Below are 16,367 nucleotides of genomic sequence, written 5' to 3' on the forward strand. Positions count from 1 at the left end.
TTGTGGTATGTAAAGGAAATCAGTTTGACACGAATGATCTGGTCTCCAGAATACACTGCATCCTGGTGAAGGTGGGGGGAGTTTTGGGTACGACACCGTGAATTTATCCATTCTCACCTTACTATATTATTACTGATTGCTACAGCTTAATTTAATGAATATGTAAATACTCCATGAAGAAAATATTTTGGTACCATTTAATACTAAGACAGCGGACAGATATTCTGAATGCTGCTTGAAACTCATAGATTTTATCTGAGGTAGTAAACGGTTTAGTTGAGGAAAAGCAAAAAAAAATATGCAATGTTATTTGGCCTAGGAGTATTTAGCATTGTAACCATTCATTGGCATACATTGTTTGAACAATAATTGTGTTAATTTCATTTTGTGTAAAAATGACCTGAGACGACCTTCCTCAATATTTTGATATTGCTTCACATAATATAAAAACAATGTCAAAAGCAGGGGTGCAACCAGGGATTCGGGGTCCCGTGAAAACATTTCCATTGGGCCCCACCACCACAGGACATCCCATGCCTGCACAGTTACTGTAACCACACATCCAGAACCTAATGTTGGACCCATTCAGCACTTCAAATAATTGTACACCCCCAATATTGTGCCACTGTTTATGGGTAATTTTGTGACATTCACGGCTGGAAAAGCCCATTCTTTATTTATATTGACATATATTGCATTTATTAATAAAGTGTATAGTACAAGTAACATAGCAAAAGGTATTACAAAAATACAGAATTCCAAATAGTAATATTAAATTGATATATTTTGTAATATATAATAGATACATTTACAGAAATTACTTTGTTGCATATATACATTTTGGCTGGTTCGAACCGGCAGGTTTGTAATTAGTCATACATGACAAAATACAGTCACGTTAATTTTTCTCATCCAGTTTCAACAGCCACTTCAGCTACTTGGCTGGCCGCCAGTGAAATTGCAAAAAGACATTGCATTCATACTAGCAGAAAATATCCTGGAAGTTGCATCATGTGTTTCCTGTTATGGTATGTAAAGGAAATCAGTTTGACACAAATGGTCTGGTCTCCAGAATACACTGCATCCTGGTGAAGGTGGTGGGAGTTTTGGGTACGACACCGTGAATTTATCCATACTCACCTTACTATATTATTACTGATTGCTACAGCTTAATTTAATGAATATGTAAATACTCCATGAAGAAAATATTTGGGTACCATTTAATACTAAGACAGCAGACAGATAATCTGAATGCTGCTTGAAATTCGCACATTTTATCTGAGCTAGTGAACGGTTTAGTTGAGGAAAAGCAAAAAAATATGCAATGATTTCTGGCCCAGGACTATCTAACATTGTAACCATTTATTGGCATATGTTGTTTGAACAATGTATTTCTGGATGGGGTCATATGTATACTGCAGATTCCCAGAGAAGAATAAGACAAAACCTGTTGGAGAACAATGGAGAATGATAAACAGAATATTTTTATGTTTCTAGCAGTTGAATTAAAGACTCTAAAATATGATTCTTACCTGCATTAAACACAGCTGCATCCACAGGTGCTTTTACCCCCGGCCAGTCATGGAATATAGGTTTAGGATAGCCCTCTTCCATCTGTTTCTGCTCCTCATTATATCTGAAAGAAACACAAGCACTTACAAAATCCAGCCATTTTACATTCAAAGAGAAATACTCTTCATTTTTCAAACACCTGGCAGATTTATTGTTTTGCTTTGGTCGCATAAAGCTGTTTGATTCTGATGTTTAAAGACAGGACAGAAGCCATTTCATTTTTAAATTTGACAGCATCAGACTAGTGATTTCACAAAAAGGTTTTTTTTTTCACATTAGAGGCCATATTTACTAAGGCGCCACATCAGGGGTTTGTGCTGGTAAAAGGAGAGTGTGGTGTGGGGATGGCTGGTTTAAGCAGCCACACCTGCCCTGGGTCAAGCTAATTAGACCTGGCTAGTTATCTAATTGGTTAGGAATTGGATAATTGGCCAGGCTAATTGGGCCCAGGAACAGGGGTGGCTGCACCTGTGCGTAGTGAGGTAATCAGTGCGCACAGGTTAAATCTGCCATCCCCATTCGGTCATGACTGGGTTACATCTGCTCACTTTGGCTGTTACCATCTTGCCAAACCCTCGTGAAATAAATCTGGACTGTTCGAACATCTTCTCCCTGTGTCTCTGTGCTGGAGGGCCCCAAGGAAAGCCACTTCGGTGGCCTGTGGCAGGCGTGTTTGCCACAGAGAGAAAAGTGGAATCCATAAAAGTTTTGTGGTTGGGTAAATGCATATATTTTAGGGTGTTCTGAATGTTTGACCAGAAAAGTATGGGATTGAATGGGATGGAAATTTATGCATATGATTAGTATAGCTGATTCATCATGGCTTGTGGACGTGGCGGCAAAGGTGATTGCGTCTGTTTTTTACGGTCTGGGAAAAGCGGGTGTTAACTTCTTTCCAGCACACGATCAGCACAGCCATCCTTAAGAGGAGACGTCGTCACAGCGTTGAAGTAGGAGACGGTTGCCGTAAATGTCACCATTTTCAGATTTTGCTTATTTATTCAGAAAATATTTAGCCTAACGCTATGAAATTTTTACTTCAAACGGCTTTGACGTGTCAGCGGTCATTAGCTATTCCAATTACATTCGTAGCTTAATCAAGTTGGATACGAGTAAAAACCAAGGTACACGCAGGCTCATGTTACGGACACGGTGGCATAGTGGTTAGCACTGTTGCCTCACAGCAAGAAGGTTGTGGGTTCGAATCTCGGCTTGGGGCCCTTCTCTGCAGAGTTTGCATGCTCTCCCCGTGTTCACGTGGGTTTACTCCGGGCACTCCGGTTTCCTCCCACACTCAAAAGACATGCATGTTAGGTGCGCTCCGGCAGTTGCCCTTGACCAAGGCACTAGCCTCAGAACTGGAGTTGGTCCCCGGGCGCTGCACTGTGGCTGCCCACTGCTCCTAAGTAACTAGGATGGGTCAAATGCAGAGGACAAATTGCCCCACGGGGTTCAATAAAAGTATATCTTATCTTATCTTATACCACCTAGTCGGTATGAATCAATCAGAGGGACGGAATAAATGAAATGAAACCGTAAATGAAAAAAGCCCTATAATGTGCATACTCAGGTTTTTTGTGCACATACTAATGTTCAGGGAAACGAGTCAAGGAAACACATTTCCATACATACACATGGTAACGTGCATTTACAATGGTAATGTGCGACCAGCCACATCCACAGATTATGAAGCATGGGGCTTTATTCATGAAAAAAGACATTGCCGTAAGCATTGGCATTTGTCAATATAAGGACCCGTGTTGTGCCAATGAAAGTCAAGTCAAGCCTTTATGAGGCTGAGAAATATGAAAAAAATGGCCAGCCATAGGCCTAACCTTCGGCTTACCAAAATCAACTGATTGCAATATCATTAAGACGAAAGGGCACTGGTGAGCTCAGTAATCACAAAGGGGCTAGTAGGCTAAGGAAGACCTCTACAGTTGATGACAGAACAATGCTCACCAGAATGAAGAAAAACCCCCTAACACCTGTCCTGACAGACACAGAAACGCTCTTCAGGAGGATGGTGTGGATGTGTCAGTGACTACTATTCGCAGAAGACCTCATGAACCGAAGTACAGTCTACATAATAAAATTCAAACCACATGTTAGCTACGAAAACAGGATGGGCATATTGCAATTTCCTAAGAAGTACATAAAAGAGCCTGCAGAGTTTTGGCAAAAAAAAAAGTGTTGTGGACAGATGTGATCAAATATTTTTTTTAAAAAGAGCAAAGTGTGGAGGCCAAAAGGGTCTGCCAAAGATCCAAAGCCTGCCAGGTGGTACGGGGGTGTTGTGATTAACCACATGTGAATGGGGTGGTGGGGGCTGTTATCATTAACTACATGTGAATGGGCTGGTGGGGGCTGTTATGGTAAACCACGTGTGAATTGTTGTGAGTCTTTGTCCCAGATATTATGGAACTCAGAGTATGTATGTATGTATGTATACAGTACATACTGTATAACGATGTGTACATATATACTGCATATGTAATTTCTTTAAAATAATGGTATGCATTATATATTATCTCCAAATATACAAATATCAGCCATTCATACCGCCAACATGCATTCCCAGTGAAGAAAACCGTTTGCCGTGCTCCTCGAAAGTGAAGGGCAGCATCGATTGCTCTCACTTTGCTGGGGAACCCCAACTCAGAAATGTCCTTTGGGAATCCAGGCAAGAGGTCCAGCTGCTGCACAACCCAGTACTGTGAACCTGAAACACATACGGTTTACTCCGATTACACACACAAGGTGTACTGTACGATATGTAGGGTTGCATATTGAAAAATGGCACCGAATGAAATAAATTGGTCCTAATGTGTGTTGAAAAATGGTGGAAAAAAACGGTACCAAATGTTCATAGTTTTTGGTACTTGTTAAACAAATGCTGTTTTTTGTAGCCAGCCAATCTCTACTGGCATTGTTTCATCCAGGTGACTTGACTGACAAATCAACATGAAGCTCTTTGAACAAACTTTGTGACGCTGTGCCTTGAAGTTGAAGGCGGACGATCCATGCCATCATGAGCAACACGAAATAAGAACATGCAGCATAAAGGTTGGCTACATTTAGGTAAAATGGATACTTATGGTGTCAAATGCAACTTTTTGCACAGCTATTATTGATCGCAAGATAGGTATCACATCAAAAATGCGACCCCGACCCAAGCTTAAGATACATGCCGCACACTCGATCGTTCTACAGGAGAGGAAATAAACATTTCAAAATCACTTTCTGGTCAAAATGGAGTTAATACCACAATCACATTCCTATTACAAATCGGGGACTAGTTCGTCCTGCAGGATCCAACAGATAAACGGTACATTAAATTTCCAAAAGTATATGGACACCTGACATCAAACATTTCATCCAAAATTAGGGGCTTTAATATGGAGTTGGGCCACCCTTTCCCGCAAAAACTACCACCATTCTTCTGGGAAGGCTTTATACTAAATGTTAGAGCATTACTGCAGGGATTTGCTTCTTTTCAGCCAGAAGAGCATTAGTGAGGTCGGACACTGGTTTATAGAAGGCTCACAGAAGCATTGATATGGATATTCTCTTGGTATCGATATTGAAAAATTTCAAGGGATACCCAGCCCTAATGATATATGATTTTTTTCAGAATGAGCTGAATTTTCACTTACATTTTGAAAATAATATTAGTGGCTGATTAGAGGTTTTACAGAACCACAGAACGTGGTAGACAGTCATGTTCACTAGCAAGCGATTGCTGATGACTGGAGGCAGATCACCTGCACTAAACAGTTTACTAAGTTTAAATTATCATCAACAAGAGTCCATTACCTTTGAAAAACAAAATGGTGTTTTCTGAAGTCTCGTATGCTGCGGTGATATTTGAAGGGACAGCCGACCAAAGACTAGTTATCAGCGTGATGCCTATGCGATCAAAGTTTGGGTGAGTTCGCCACATAAATCTGAAAAAGAAAAACATGATTTTATCAATGTTGGAACTGGTGCATAGCATTCTGTGGTTCTGACGTTGACGTCGACAGGACTGGCCTATATTTACCTGTCTTTAAAGAAGACCATTTCCTGCTGCATTGTCATGACAGCATCAAACGACAGTCCCGGGTCGCATTTCTCAGGCGTCTTCGGAGGAAGACGCAGCCGTGACATGGCCCTGACATCTGGATTGACACCTGAGAGGCATGTAGTTACGCTGGTTAGCACTTAAGAGGACATAAAATTTAGGGGTGTGGGTAAATGAAAAAATGAAAGACAAACAGTACGGGATTTTCAGTGAACGCTATTAAACCAGGATGTATCTACCTACTGTACACCAATTCAAATGAAGATCATCCAAAACTACTAATTTCATTGTTCATTTATTGTTTGTTGTTTAGCTGTCACAGATTGAATCTCAATTCAGGTTACAGTAATTATTACCTTGCTGTATGAGGGCACAGTACCTGCCACTTCAACCTCCAGCACTTCATATGGCAAGTTGCCAAACCATAACCATGAGCACAAAAAAAAAAAAAAAAAACTGTCACTCTAATTCTCTGAGATTCATCGCTTACCATACATTTTCTGAATACTTTGTACATCGTTATGGGAGAGTCCAAACTCATTTATTGTGACAAAGCTGTAGGCAGGGAACATGACGGCCCCTGGGTCAGAAGAATGCGGGAGACCCAGAGCGTGGCCAAACTCATGTGCGGCCACAGCAAATAAGTTGATTCCTGGAAGAGGAGATATAAGTGCACACTTATTGCTTTGCCTATCTTTTCTCCACCTTTCTTCCGAATATTACGAAGAGGTCCTTACTTTCTTACAGCCTTGATTCATTAGCAGGAACAATTTAAAAGAAAATGCTTAATATTGCACTCCTCCGTGCTCCCCTATACCCAAATTTTACCACTAGAATTCATAGTCCATCGCTCCTCTTCATCAAAATGGACATCCCCTCCAATGCCATCTCCGGGCTGGAAAGCATGCGCGAGGATTCCCCCAACGCCATCAAAAGCAAAGATGTCCTCATGATCTGTGGCAGATCCGGTAATGGTGAGGGTACTTTTACAACTAACCCACCCAATCTTTACAGACACCTCAGAAAATATATTTCTGCAAAGCCGTTCAGAACACAGTGTAACAAGTTTTAACGGACTCACTCCACCCTTATGGAAATCTAAAATTGAAATCACCGATTGAATAAATGTGGAATGTCGCATTTATAGAATATTTTAAAGACTCACTAACTCACAAACATCTTTTAAACTACAATATGCAGATGCACTGACTATAAAATTACCTATTCAAATTGTGGGCCAATTTGTAGAACAGACAGTGTAGAGATCCTTCTCTGTTTATTGTTTCCAAACTCATTATAGAATGTAGCATATTTGTTTGTAGCCACTTTTGAGGGCGGTTGAACTGATATTGAGCTGATGGTTATGGTACACCATTGACTATTACTGAGTGGCCCAAAAATTGAATTTGTGTATCTGGCTATTTCATGTCAAGAATAATCTGGTATACTCTCACTTTATGGACTAGAATCTCTATAAAAACAGGTTTTTATTTACCTGTTAGGTAAGTGTAAAAATCCTACATAATAAATATATTCATATTTCATGATCACCTCTGGTTTTGAAGGAGATTATGATGTCAGCTTCTTCCCCTTGCCTCTGCAGGAATCGCAGTGGTGTGAAATTGCTCCACAACCTCCATGCTTTCTTAACAGCTCTTCTCACCCGTGAGTATCTCACTGCTGGGCTGTTTGTAATGCTGTGCAATGAACATATGCAAGAGTTAATGTCACAAGGATTGACCCTCCCCTCCCAGTGCGCTGCAGCTCTCTCACCTATATGTCAGACGCATGTTTTTCCACTTGACGGTGTCCTCAAATGTCACCACGTCTGACAGTCCACAGCGGGGCTTCCTCATGGCATTCAGGGTGCAGGGCGTTAGCTCTCCAGTCTCCTCAAGACCGAAGAACCGCTGCATCTCTTTTAGTTTGTCCTGGAACGCGTCCACTTCCGTCATCCGCCGCTGCCGCCCAGAATTGGGCTTAAATCCATAGAAGCTCTCTAAATACTTCTAGATTAGATAGAAATACATTGTCGTTAAACCTGGGTGTTTATAAAAGAAAATATTGGCTGAAATCACAGAAAAGTCATGGCAAAGTTGTCAAAAAAATCCCAGAAAACTGAAAAAGCAGCAGATTTGACAGTGTTTTAAAAACATTGATGTATTAATGGTTTACTAATGTTTTTTTTTTTTAATTAGCGAACAATTGCTGCTAAGAACAAATAGCCTATGAGTAAAATGCATTGATTGGCTGGAGCATTTAATCGCTTTGGTCCATCCCGGAAAGAAAGTTGTTGAAATTGCATTACTAATACAGGGTTACTGTGTATCCTTTTTTGGTTCTTTAAAGTTTGTTTTGGTACAACATGTTGTAGATTGGGAGATTTGAGTCTTTGATGGGATGCCTGCTGTCGCCGGCAGCCTTATCGTACACTGGAAATGGAGTGTCGGCATCATCACTGTCGATAGGGGCCGCCAATCATCTGACTGCAACAGCTGACAAGGATGGGAAACTGATCCCAGCACGTTCCAGAACCGGAACACATTGTTGCATTTTGTGTCTCCCAGCATTTGGCAATGTGATTACATTCCAATACAAATCACACCGTTGGCTACATTAACATTGACAGTTATCATTCAAAACTGCCAAAAAAAATCCCAGAAAGCACTAACATGGGGGGAATTTGCTGCAATGGCAAAAAAAAAAACAAGAAAAAAACAGTGAAAGTTATGAAAGCTGTGAAAACATCACAAAGCCTGTAACACCGTCAACTTGCGAGGACAAACACACAGCCATAATTGTTTTCCATAAGCTTTTAACCTGCCCCCAAGACTTTAAAAGCTGTAGTCCTCTGCATAGGTAAACAGAACATATTTTTTCAGTTCATACAACACGTGAGACGCTCCTGTAATTTTAATTTGTCAAACCTTACAGGCTTCAAATTATCCATCATTGAGAAAAAAGAACAAAAAACAAACAAATGCCAACCCTATGCTGAAAGAAATATCAGATTTGTCATGGATTTATTACATGGTTATTTTGGAACTGATTTCAGATTATTAATTTTGTTTGCTTTTGCTTTTAATCCTCTTGGCACAATTCTTGAAGATTTACCTCCTTTACCTGCCCTCATTGAACGCAATCGACAAAGCACATTTCAGATTTCAACATTTGACTTTTAGTAGCAAAAAATTCAGCTTGGGTCACATCCCAGTTAACAAAAAAAAAAAAAAGATTCATTATAGCAATACCAATTTTTTTTTTTTTTGCATTCTTATAAGAGCAGTGTCGATGCTGTTCTGGATCATAAATACCATCGCAAACTCCCGTTGGTCATCCTCTGGTCTCCGTGGCGGCAGTGGAAGAGCCATCAGCAGACACTGTGGCAGCAGAACAGTCACACTCCAGCAGAGTGTCCACATATTCCTCAGGCAAGCAATGCAAAGTGTCTGCTGGACCATCTGCATGCTTAAATGCTGAGACAGGGGACACCTGGATCCAAGCCATAATTACCTGCATCTCGTGTCACAACAGGAGACCCATAAGTGTGCGTTTACGTCCTGGATTTGCATGTGCTGATGCAAAGGGAAAAAGCATAACCCCAAATTTTTTTTTAAAAAGAACAAAAGTAGGCCTATTGTTATTCGACTTGCGCAATATGTGGTTATCCTAAAGTGCGATCACCAGCTGTTTTGCATATACGCAGTGATGGAACAGTGAAGAAGTGGTCTTGAATGACTGGAATGTAGTGAACAAATAAAAATAATACAATATAGAATGGATCCCAAATGATGGATTTCAGCAGCCATTGTAGACCTTTGCCTAGGTATGGTGTGAATGTGCAAAGCAGAAAAATATTAATATCGACCACATGAAGACTGTCAAGTTGTTGATAATCTTTGGCTGCACATCATCACAGCTTGTCACATCCACAACATAACATTAGGGCTTTTTATGGCTAAAGGAAGTATGTGGAGACTGGAAGCCGTTAGTTATGATGATTAGACAGGCTACTAGCCTATCAACTCAGGCACACATTATCAGAAATATTTTGGCATACCACTTTTCAGCTTGATTCAACCATTTTATCCTCTCTGAATGGTCACAAAGAAGACATATCAAATATAACAATAAAACTTGTTTTCCTCCCCAGCTGTCTTGGGTTCTAAAATAGGGTCAGGAGCCGAATCACAAATGGTCAGCATTGAGGACTAGAGGACTAGCTTCTTGACTTTGGGTTCTTGTATTTCTCTTTCTTTATCTGTTGAGGACCAATCAGATCAAATTCAGAAACAAACATCTCATTCCTATTAATGTTACAGTTGCTTCAGCATTCCAGAAGCATTTAATGTGCATAATCAGACAAGAACTGTCTGACAATTTACCATTGACATCAGCTGTGCCTCAAATCCTCAGAAAAAAAGAAAAAAATGTATGTGTTTGTGTGTGTGTGTGTATATATACATATATCCCCAACAGTTTGGGGAAGGCCACTTCCTGTTTCAGCATGAGCGAGGTCCATAATGAAATGGCTTTGTCGAGAACAGTGTGTAAAAACTTGACCGGCCTGCAGAGTCCTGACCTCAACCCCGTCCAACACCTTTGGGATCAATTGGAAAGCCGTCTGCAAGCCAGGCCCAAACCCCCAAACAGTGCCCAACCTCACTAATGCTCGTCTGGCTGAATGGAAGCAAATCCCTGTTGCAATGTACAACATAAAGCCATTCACTCTTAACCATTCACTGTTCAAAAAATGGTGCCTGTCCCAATTAATCAAAAAGTGAATCATTAACCAGAGTTTATACTGGAACTGGAATTGATAAAATCCTGAAGATACCTGACCATCGTTCTTAATAGTACATTTAACCAGAACACACTGGTGTCCTTTGAACACCAAGTTCTTTGTAGGAGCAGTAAGAAAGATCAGTGAACAGGCAGGCAAAGCACCCCCCCCCTTTCCTGTCGACTATATTAATCCCAGATAAAGTTTCTGTTGTGTCCACAGTATTACTCCTGCATGCCCCAGCAGTGGCTAGACTAAGTGTTTGCTGAAGGAACAGTGGCAGAATTAGTACACTATATGGGATTGTTTGGAATATGGAATAGTTTGTTTGTACAAGGGCTTTTGATAAAAAAAGGCTATGTAGTCATATCCTGGTGAGGCCAAATTGCTGAACAAGGAACTTAGCCGCTGATCCAGAACAGTCAATCCGAAATGTGCTTTATCCTTAACTTTAACCAAAGTCAATTTATCTCAAATATTTTAATTACCTTTTTAAATTTTATTTTTTTTCAAATATTTGAGAGACTACCAATCTCATGATATTGTGTTGTGTAAGTGTTTGTTTCTGAAATTGAAGGGGAAAGGATGGCTATATTTAATCATGATGTTAAAACCAATCTTACTTAGACTAAGACTTAGTGGCATTTCTTTACAATTATTAATATGAATATTATTAATAATATAAGAAATATTGTACAAAAAGAATAAATATACCAGTAAACACCTAAGCTTTTCCATCGGCTGATTCTGCATATTGACTATATGCTAACTGTGAGTAATGACTTTCCTAAAATAAATGGTGATTTAAAAAAAAAAATTATTATTTTGAATCATTATAATTACGATGACTTTGTATACTTTAAAGCAATTTTTCTGTAAACTGGGCTTTAATCTGTACTGTTTTGAGGCCAGTGAAGATTTTATTTCTAAAGTATTTAATAAATAGTAGTAAACAAATTAATTTAAATTGTGAACAAATTTGGAATTTTTTAGTAGTGCTTGTTAGCCAGAATTATTGTTGCAACCAGCTTCATGAATTTGTGAGAATTGCATATCGAAAAACATAGGCCTGTTAACAACAGTGTTGTGTATTTTAACAAATGGGAAAAAACAGCCTGGGTGACTTGTAGCATTTTCTCTCTTGGGGATAAAGCAAAGATCCACAATTTATTATGTGGAGCTGTGTAAAAACTGCACCTACACCGTACTCACAGGTATTTGTTGTGACAAATTGTAGGTAGAGCAGGGTCATAGAGTACAAGAGCTGGTCTAGAAGCTATCAATTTCTTTGACATGTCTGTTCCTGCAGTATCAGTCTCAAAAGACCCAAAACTCTGGGTCTTTTCTTAGCAGAGCACATAGCGGCTCAATCACAGCTGCATCATTTTGAATGCACTGTGAGTACCATGTTGGGTGGGCATGGAGGCATAGTGGTTAGCATTGTTGCCTCGCAAGAAAGAGGTTCCGGGTTCGAATCCAGGTCCGACCGGATCCTCTCTGCGTGGAGTTCGCATTTTCTCCCCGTGTTTGTGTGGGTTTACTCCAGGTACTCCGGTTTCCTCCCACACTCAAAGACATGCATGTTATGTGCGCTCCTGCAGTTGCCCTTGACCAAGGCACTGGCCTCAGAACTGGAGTTGGTCCCTGGGCGCTGCACTGTGGCTTCCCACTGCTCCTAAGCCACTAGGATGGGTCAAATGCAGAGGACAAATTACCCCACGGGGTTCAATAAGTATATCTTATGTTGTTATGTCCAAGAATGCACAAAGCGCAGGAACGTGAGGAGGAAGAGGGCCCTCGGTAACAGCACTGCCATGGTCTGGGCTGGGGCAAAGACCAGAGCCTGAAATGACGACCCAGAAAAGCCGAAATGGCACCTTTCCAAATTGGGTTTCAGGCCACTGATGCAGGCGAAGCCACACAGAGTCCTGAGCCGCGTCTCGTGGAGCTCAGGGGTCTCTGTATAAGTGATCCTCTATCGTACGGGTTGCACCGGGCAATTCCTGACCAGCCACGATCTGGGACAAACCTCCTCTGGAAAGCTCTTGGAGCACTTGCCAGACCACCTTAGTGAAACAGTCCATTGTGAGCGATAAAGGCAGTAAGATCTTTGTTGTCGATGTGCAGCGGTACCATGGTTCCCACTCACTGGGCAGGAGGGCAGTGTGCAAGCACCATAATCATTCAAAACTTCGTGCTGCCGTGTAATCTCAGCAGCTAATAAAAATGAGAAAAGCGGAGAAAAATACAGAGAAAATACAGAAAAATATGCAACCTCAGCTCTACACATACTGTTTAACAGCTTGACTTATAGCCTAGCCTACAATTTTCCAGGACCTCACAAATATTTCCAGAACATTTTGTTTTCCATGACTGGAAAACTGGTCGATAAATTTCCAGGTTTTCCAGGACGAGTGGGAACCCTGGGAAATTGCAAGTGCCCCCACAGCACGTGGGAAACTTCCTCAATGTGTGGTAGCGGGTGACTGTCATCATCATCATCGCCTTGTTAGGCTCTCTTTTACACACTGCCTGAGCCGGCTCGTTTTTTTGTTTCACGATCATTGCGGGTGACATCCATGGAGAAGGATCTACCCTGTCTCCCAGTCTCCGGAGCTCGGCAGATAATATCATTGTGTGTACAATGGCAATGTACCTCAAATGGCTGCTGCTTCTTTTTACCACAAAGTCCACCAGCTGAGTTTGCACGGTAATAGGCAGTCTGCAGGCAGCCATCAGCACTGGATGAGACGTGGTCAACTCCCGGGGCGAAGCCGCTACATGACTGACTTTTCCTCAGTTGGTGCTGGAATCTTCCAGATTTGATACCCGGACAAGTAGTCCATCCACACACAAGGCATGATCTGATCAGAATGATCCCCAGCAACCCCAGCCAAATTAAACAATGTATAGGCAAATGTCATGGTTCTGTGTTTTCCTGTCTGTGTTTCCCTTGTTGGGCCGCCAGATGGCAGCACTTCTGTTTTGTGTCCTGCTCCCCCTTGTTAATTGTATTATTTATTTTAGTTTTCCATTATTGTCTCGTTATTCTATCATTGTTCCCACCTGTGTCTTGTTATCCCCTCCTTTTCTGGTTTGATTGTTTTTTTAGTTCACCTGTGTCTTGTTACCCCCTGTCTATTTAAGTTCTTTGTCCGCTTGACTCGGGTGCTGGTTCCTTGTGTTTGTTTCCTTCTTGTGTATTTTTCTGACCATATGTACCTGCCCTTGTACTCTGCCTGCCTGTGTTCTGCCCTGCCCGTGTTTTTGAGTTCCTCTTGTTTTCTGTTTTATTAGATATTTTTGGAGTTTGTGTTTTTGCCCATCGTGGCCTTTTCTGTTCCCCATTTGTGTTTGCCCTTTTGTTGAGTAAAGTCTTTTGTTCTCCTCCCATTTTGGAGTTTTGAGTTTTTTCCCTCTGCTTTTGGGTCCGAACCCCCCACGAGTCGTGACAGGCAAATACATTGCTGTGCTCCCCGAAAGCATGCTAACAGTAGAATGAAATTTGGTATTTTTGTTATATAATTTACTTAAGGCATTCTGATTTAAGTTCAAAAGATAAATGTGAACAAAAGCACAGATCAGCTTTTATTTCATGGTATTTACATGCATCTATATTGTTTTACCATTTTTTAGAAACTGTTGTATGTGTGTGTGTGTGTGTGAGTGTGTTAGCGTGTAAGTGCATATTTATATGGCACCCACACCAATTAACTATATACACCTCAAATGCTCTCAAGATAGTTGTCATTTAATTGTCTTCAGAATGTTTCCTCATTGTTTTCACATTGATGTGTTCATCCTTAGTATTTATTGAGTTTACACATTAACATATATAATGCTCTTTATAGGATGTTTTTAGAGCATGGTATTACATTACCATGCTGATACTCAGGGTTTTTTCCCTGATGTGTTGATTTGGCGGCTGTGCGCTAAATCTACTCCTCTTTCCGTATACTGTGAACATAACATCTGACAGTAACAAATAAAATTTGGCAAAAGCGGATTTCCCCTTTCGGTGAGAAATACATTTCACCATTATTTGATTGCTTCATTCCAGTTTGTGATGTTTGTGCTTTTTGACTAATGTTTGTGCAATTATTTCAATTAATCTTCTAGACTTCATAGTTTCCTCCTTTCAAACAGGCTCGCTTGAGAAATTATATAGCATGCATTTCTTCTGAAAACACTTTGCATGTGGTGCGCAAGATAGCAAAAGCAGGTTTTAATGTGACATCCTTGCACATGTGGCTCATATCTTAGTGTATTGCAACTGTACTACTCCAGTTTTGACACATAAACAACCAATTCTAAATTAGCTGATGTCAATATTTACAGCAGTGTTCCAGTTCCACTTTCAGTTGTGTTTGTTTGGGTAGCATTGTTGTGACTTGCTAAGCATTGTAAAAATAAATTCAAACAAACTATTTACCTGAGGGAAATGTAAATCTGTTGACTCAGGACAGTCCTCTGATAACCCTGTCTAACTCTGAGTATTTAAGCCAAAGATGTATATCACAGCTTTACTTAAATAGTTAAAACAGAAACAAAACCAAGAAGCTTGATTTATTTTGTGGACCAACCTTGGTTTACCACCAGTATGTGGTTTACCACCAGTATAAGTCTTATCTTAACCATATTTTCATAATCCTGGTGCACCACAACAAAGTTTCAGGATTATAAATCCTACTTTTATTTGTGAAAGAACGTGTCAATGTCAATTTTTTAGTGCTTCAGCAAAAGAATGTGACTGGGAATATAGACTAAAGGGCCTTAACATCTTCTATGCAAGACAGGAAGCAGGTTTTAAATCTGTAAGCTCTGAAATACACTAAAATATGAAAATTCTCTTCAGGTGGTCACTGAAAACTTTGTTCACGTTTATTGCATGCAAATGCACCTTGGAGCCTTTTCCCCCAGAGCAATCACTAACGATGAAGTGGTCTGTTTGCTTGAGCATCAAAGTGTAAAACAGTGTATTTAACAAGTTTGGAAACTGCACTCTTAAAATGAAATGATACAGAAGAAGCTACATAAATGGTGAACTTTTTTCCAGATTTAAAAAAAAACTTTTGGTCTGTTTGCTGAAATGTTTTTCATTGTGCGTTTTGAAATGTCTGTGATGATGAGCTCCCGCTACACAGCAACCATCAGGCACACCTCAGATCTGCATGATGAAACATTTATTTTGACTGGACGTAATTTCCTTCTACAAGGATAAGATTGCAAAATGTGAAATGACTCACACAAGTGGCTTACACATGAACAGGATCTTGAGTCACAGCAAAGAGACATTTTCACGTTTTCATGTAAACAAAAGTGAATTCTGTTGGAACTAAATGGAACAACGAATGGTTTGTTTTTAATATCATCTCCAATTTAAGATTTTTTTCCCTCAATGTGCCGAACCATAGCATAACCAATGGGTTTCAGCTATCCAGTGATTTCAGTAACCCTTCACTTAATTATCTTTAATTGACTTTCAAAATGTTGTTTGAACATGTATTTCGGTGAAAATGTAAAATTGGCTGGATTTATATGTAGGTCTTCACAAGGCTGTCAGGGCAGGGTACACTAAACCAAAGATTTACTCTCTGCCTATCAGAAATCAGTTTTAAGTGCTCTACTGCCCTCTGCTGTTACTTGCATGAAATGAATTTATGGGAAATACTATTGTCTGAATCTTTTTAACATTGAAATAGCTGCATTTAAAATTGGGGGTTGCAAAAGAAGGCCACAATTCATTGTCTTGACACAATTTATATCTTACAGTAGTAAAAATATCTGGTATATACAAAAGGTAATATCCAACTTTCTCAGTGTCTATGGAGGCCTTTGATCAAACCCCTACAGTGCTGCGATGAACAGAATATAACAGATTGGTTAAAAGTTCAAGGAAAACAAACTACAGTGATTGAATGCCCTCCTCCAGATTCAAAAGATTTTGGA

At 40.2% G+C, this 16,367-nt stretch overlaps 1 protein-coding gene across 1 annotated transcript; it reads right to left on the reverse strand.

Annotated features, from left to right (window-relative positions):
• Window positions 1–639: 639 nt before the first annotated feature.
• LOC135262762 (neutrophil collagenase) lies at window positions 640–9,130 on the reverse strand. The gene is made up of 10 exons (XM_064349953.1): window positions 8,950–9,130; window positions 7,409–7,644; window positions 7,187–7,332; window positions 6,464–6,589; window positions 6,126–6,287; window positions 5,615–5,744; window positions 5,389–5,519; window positions 4,135–4,294; window positions 1,533–1,636; window positions 640–1,447 (listed from the first exon to the last, which is right to left on the reverse strand). The coding sequence occupies exons 1-10, from the start codon at window positions 9,100–9,102 to the stop codon at window positions 1,347–1,349; spliced, it is 1,449 nt and encodes a 482-aa protein (XP_064206023.1). The 5' UTR covers window positions 9,103–9,130; the 3' UTR covers window positions 640–1,346.
• Between the last annotated feature and the right edge of the window lie 7,237 nt (window positions 9,131–16,367).

This window comes from Anguilla rostrata, chromosome 9, assembly GCF_018555375.3.
Source record: "Anguilla rostrata isolate EN2019 chromosome 9, ASM1855537v3, whole genome shotgun sequence".
Lineage (NCBI taxonomy): Eukaryota > Metazoa > Chordata > Actinopteri > Anguilliformes > Anguillidae > Anguilla > Anguilla rostrata.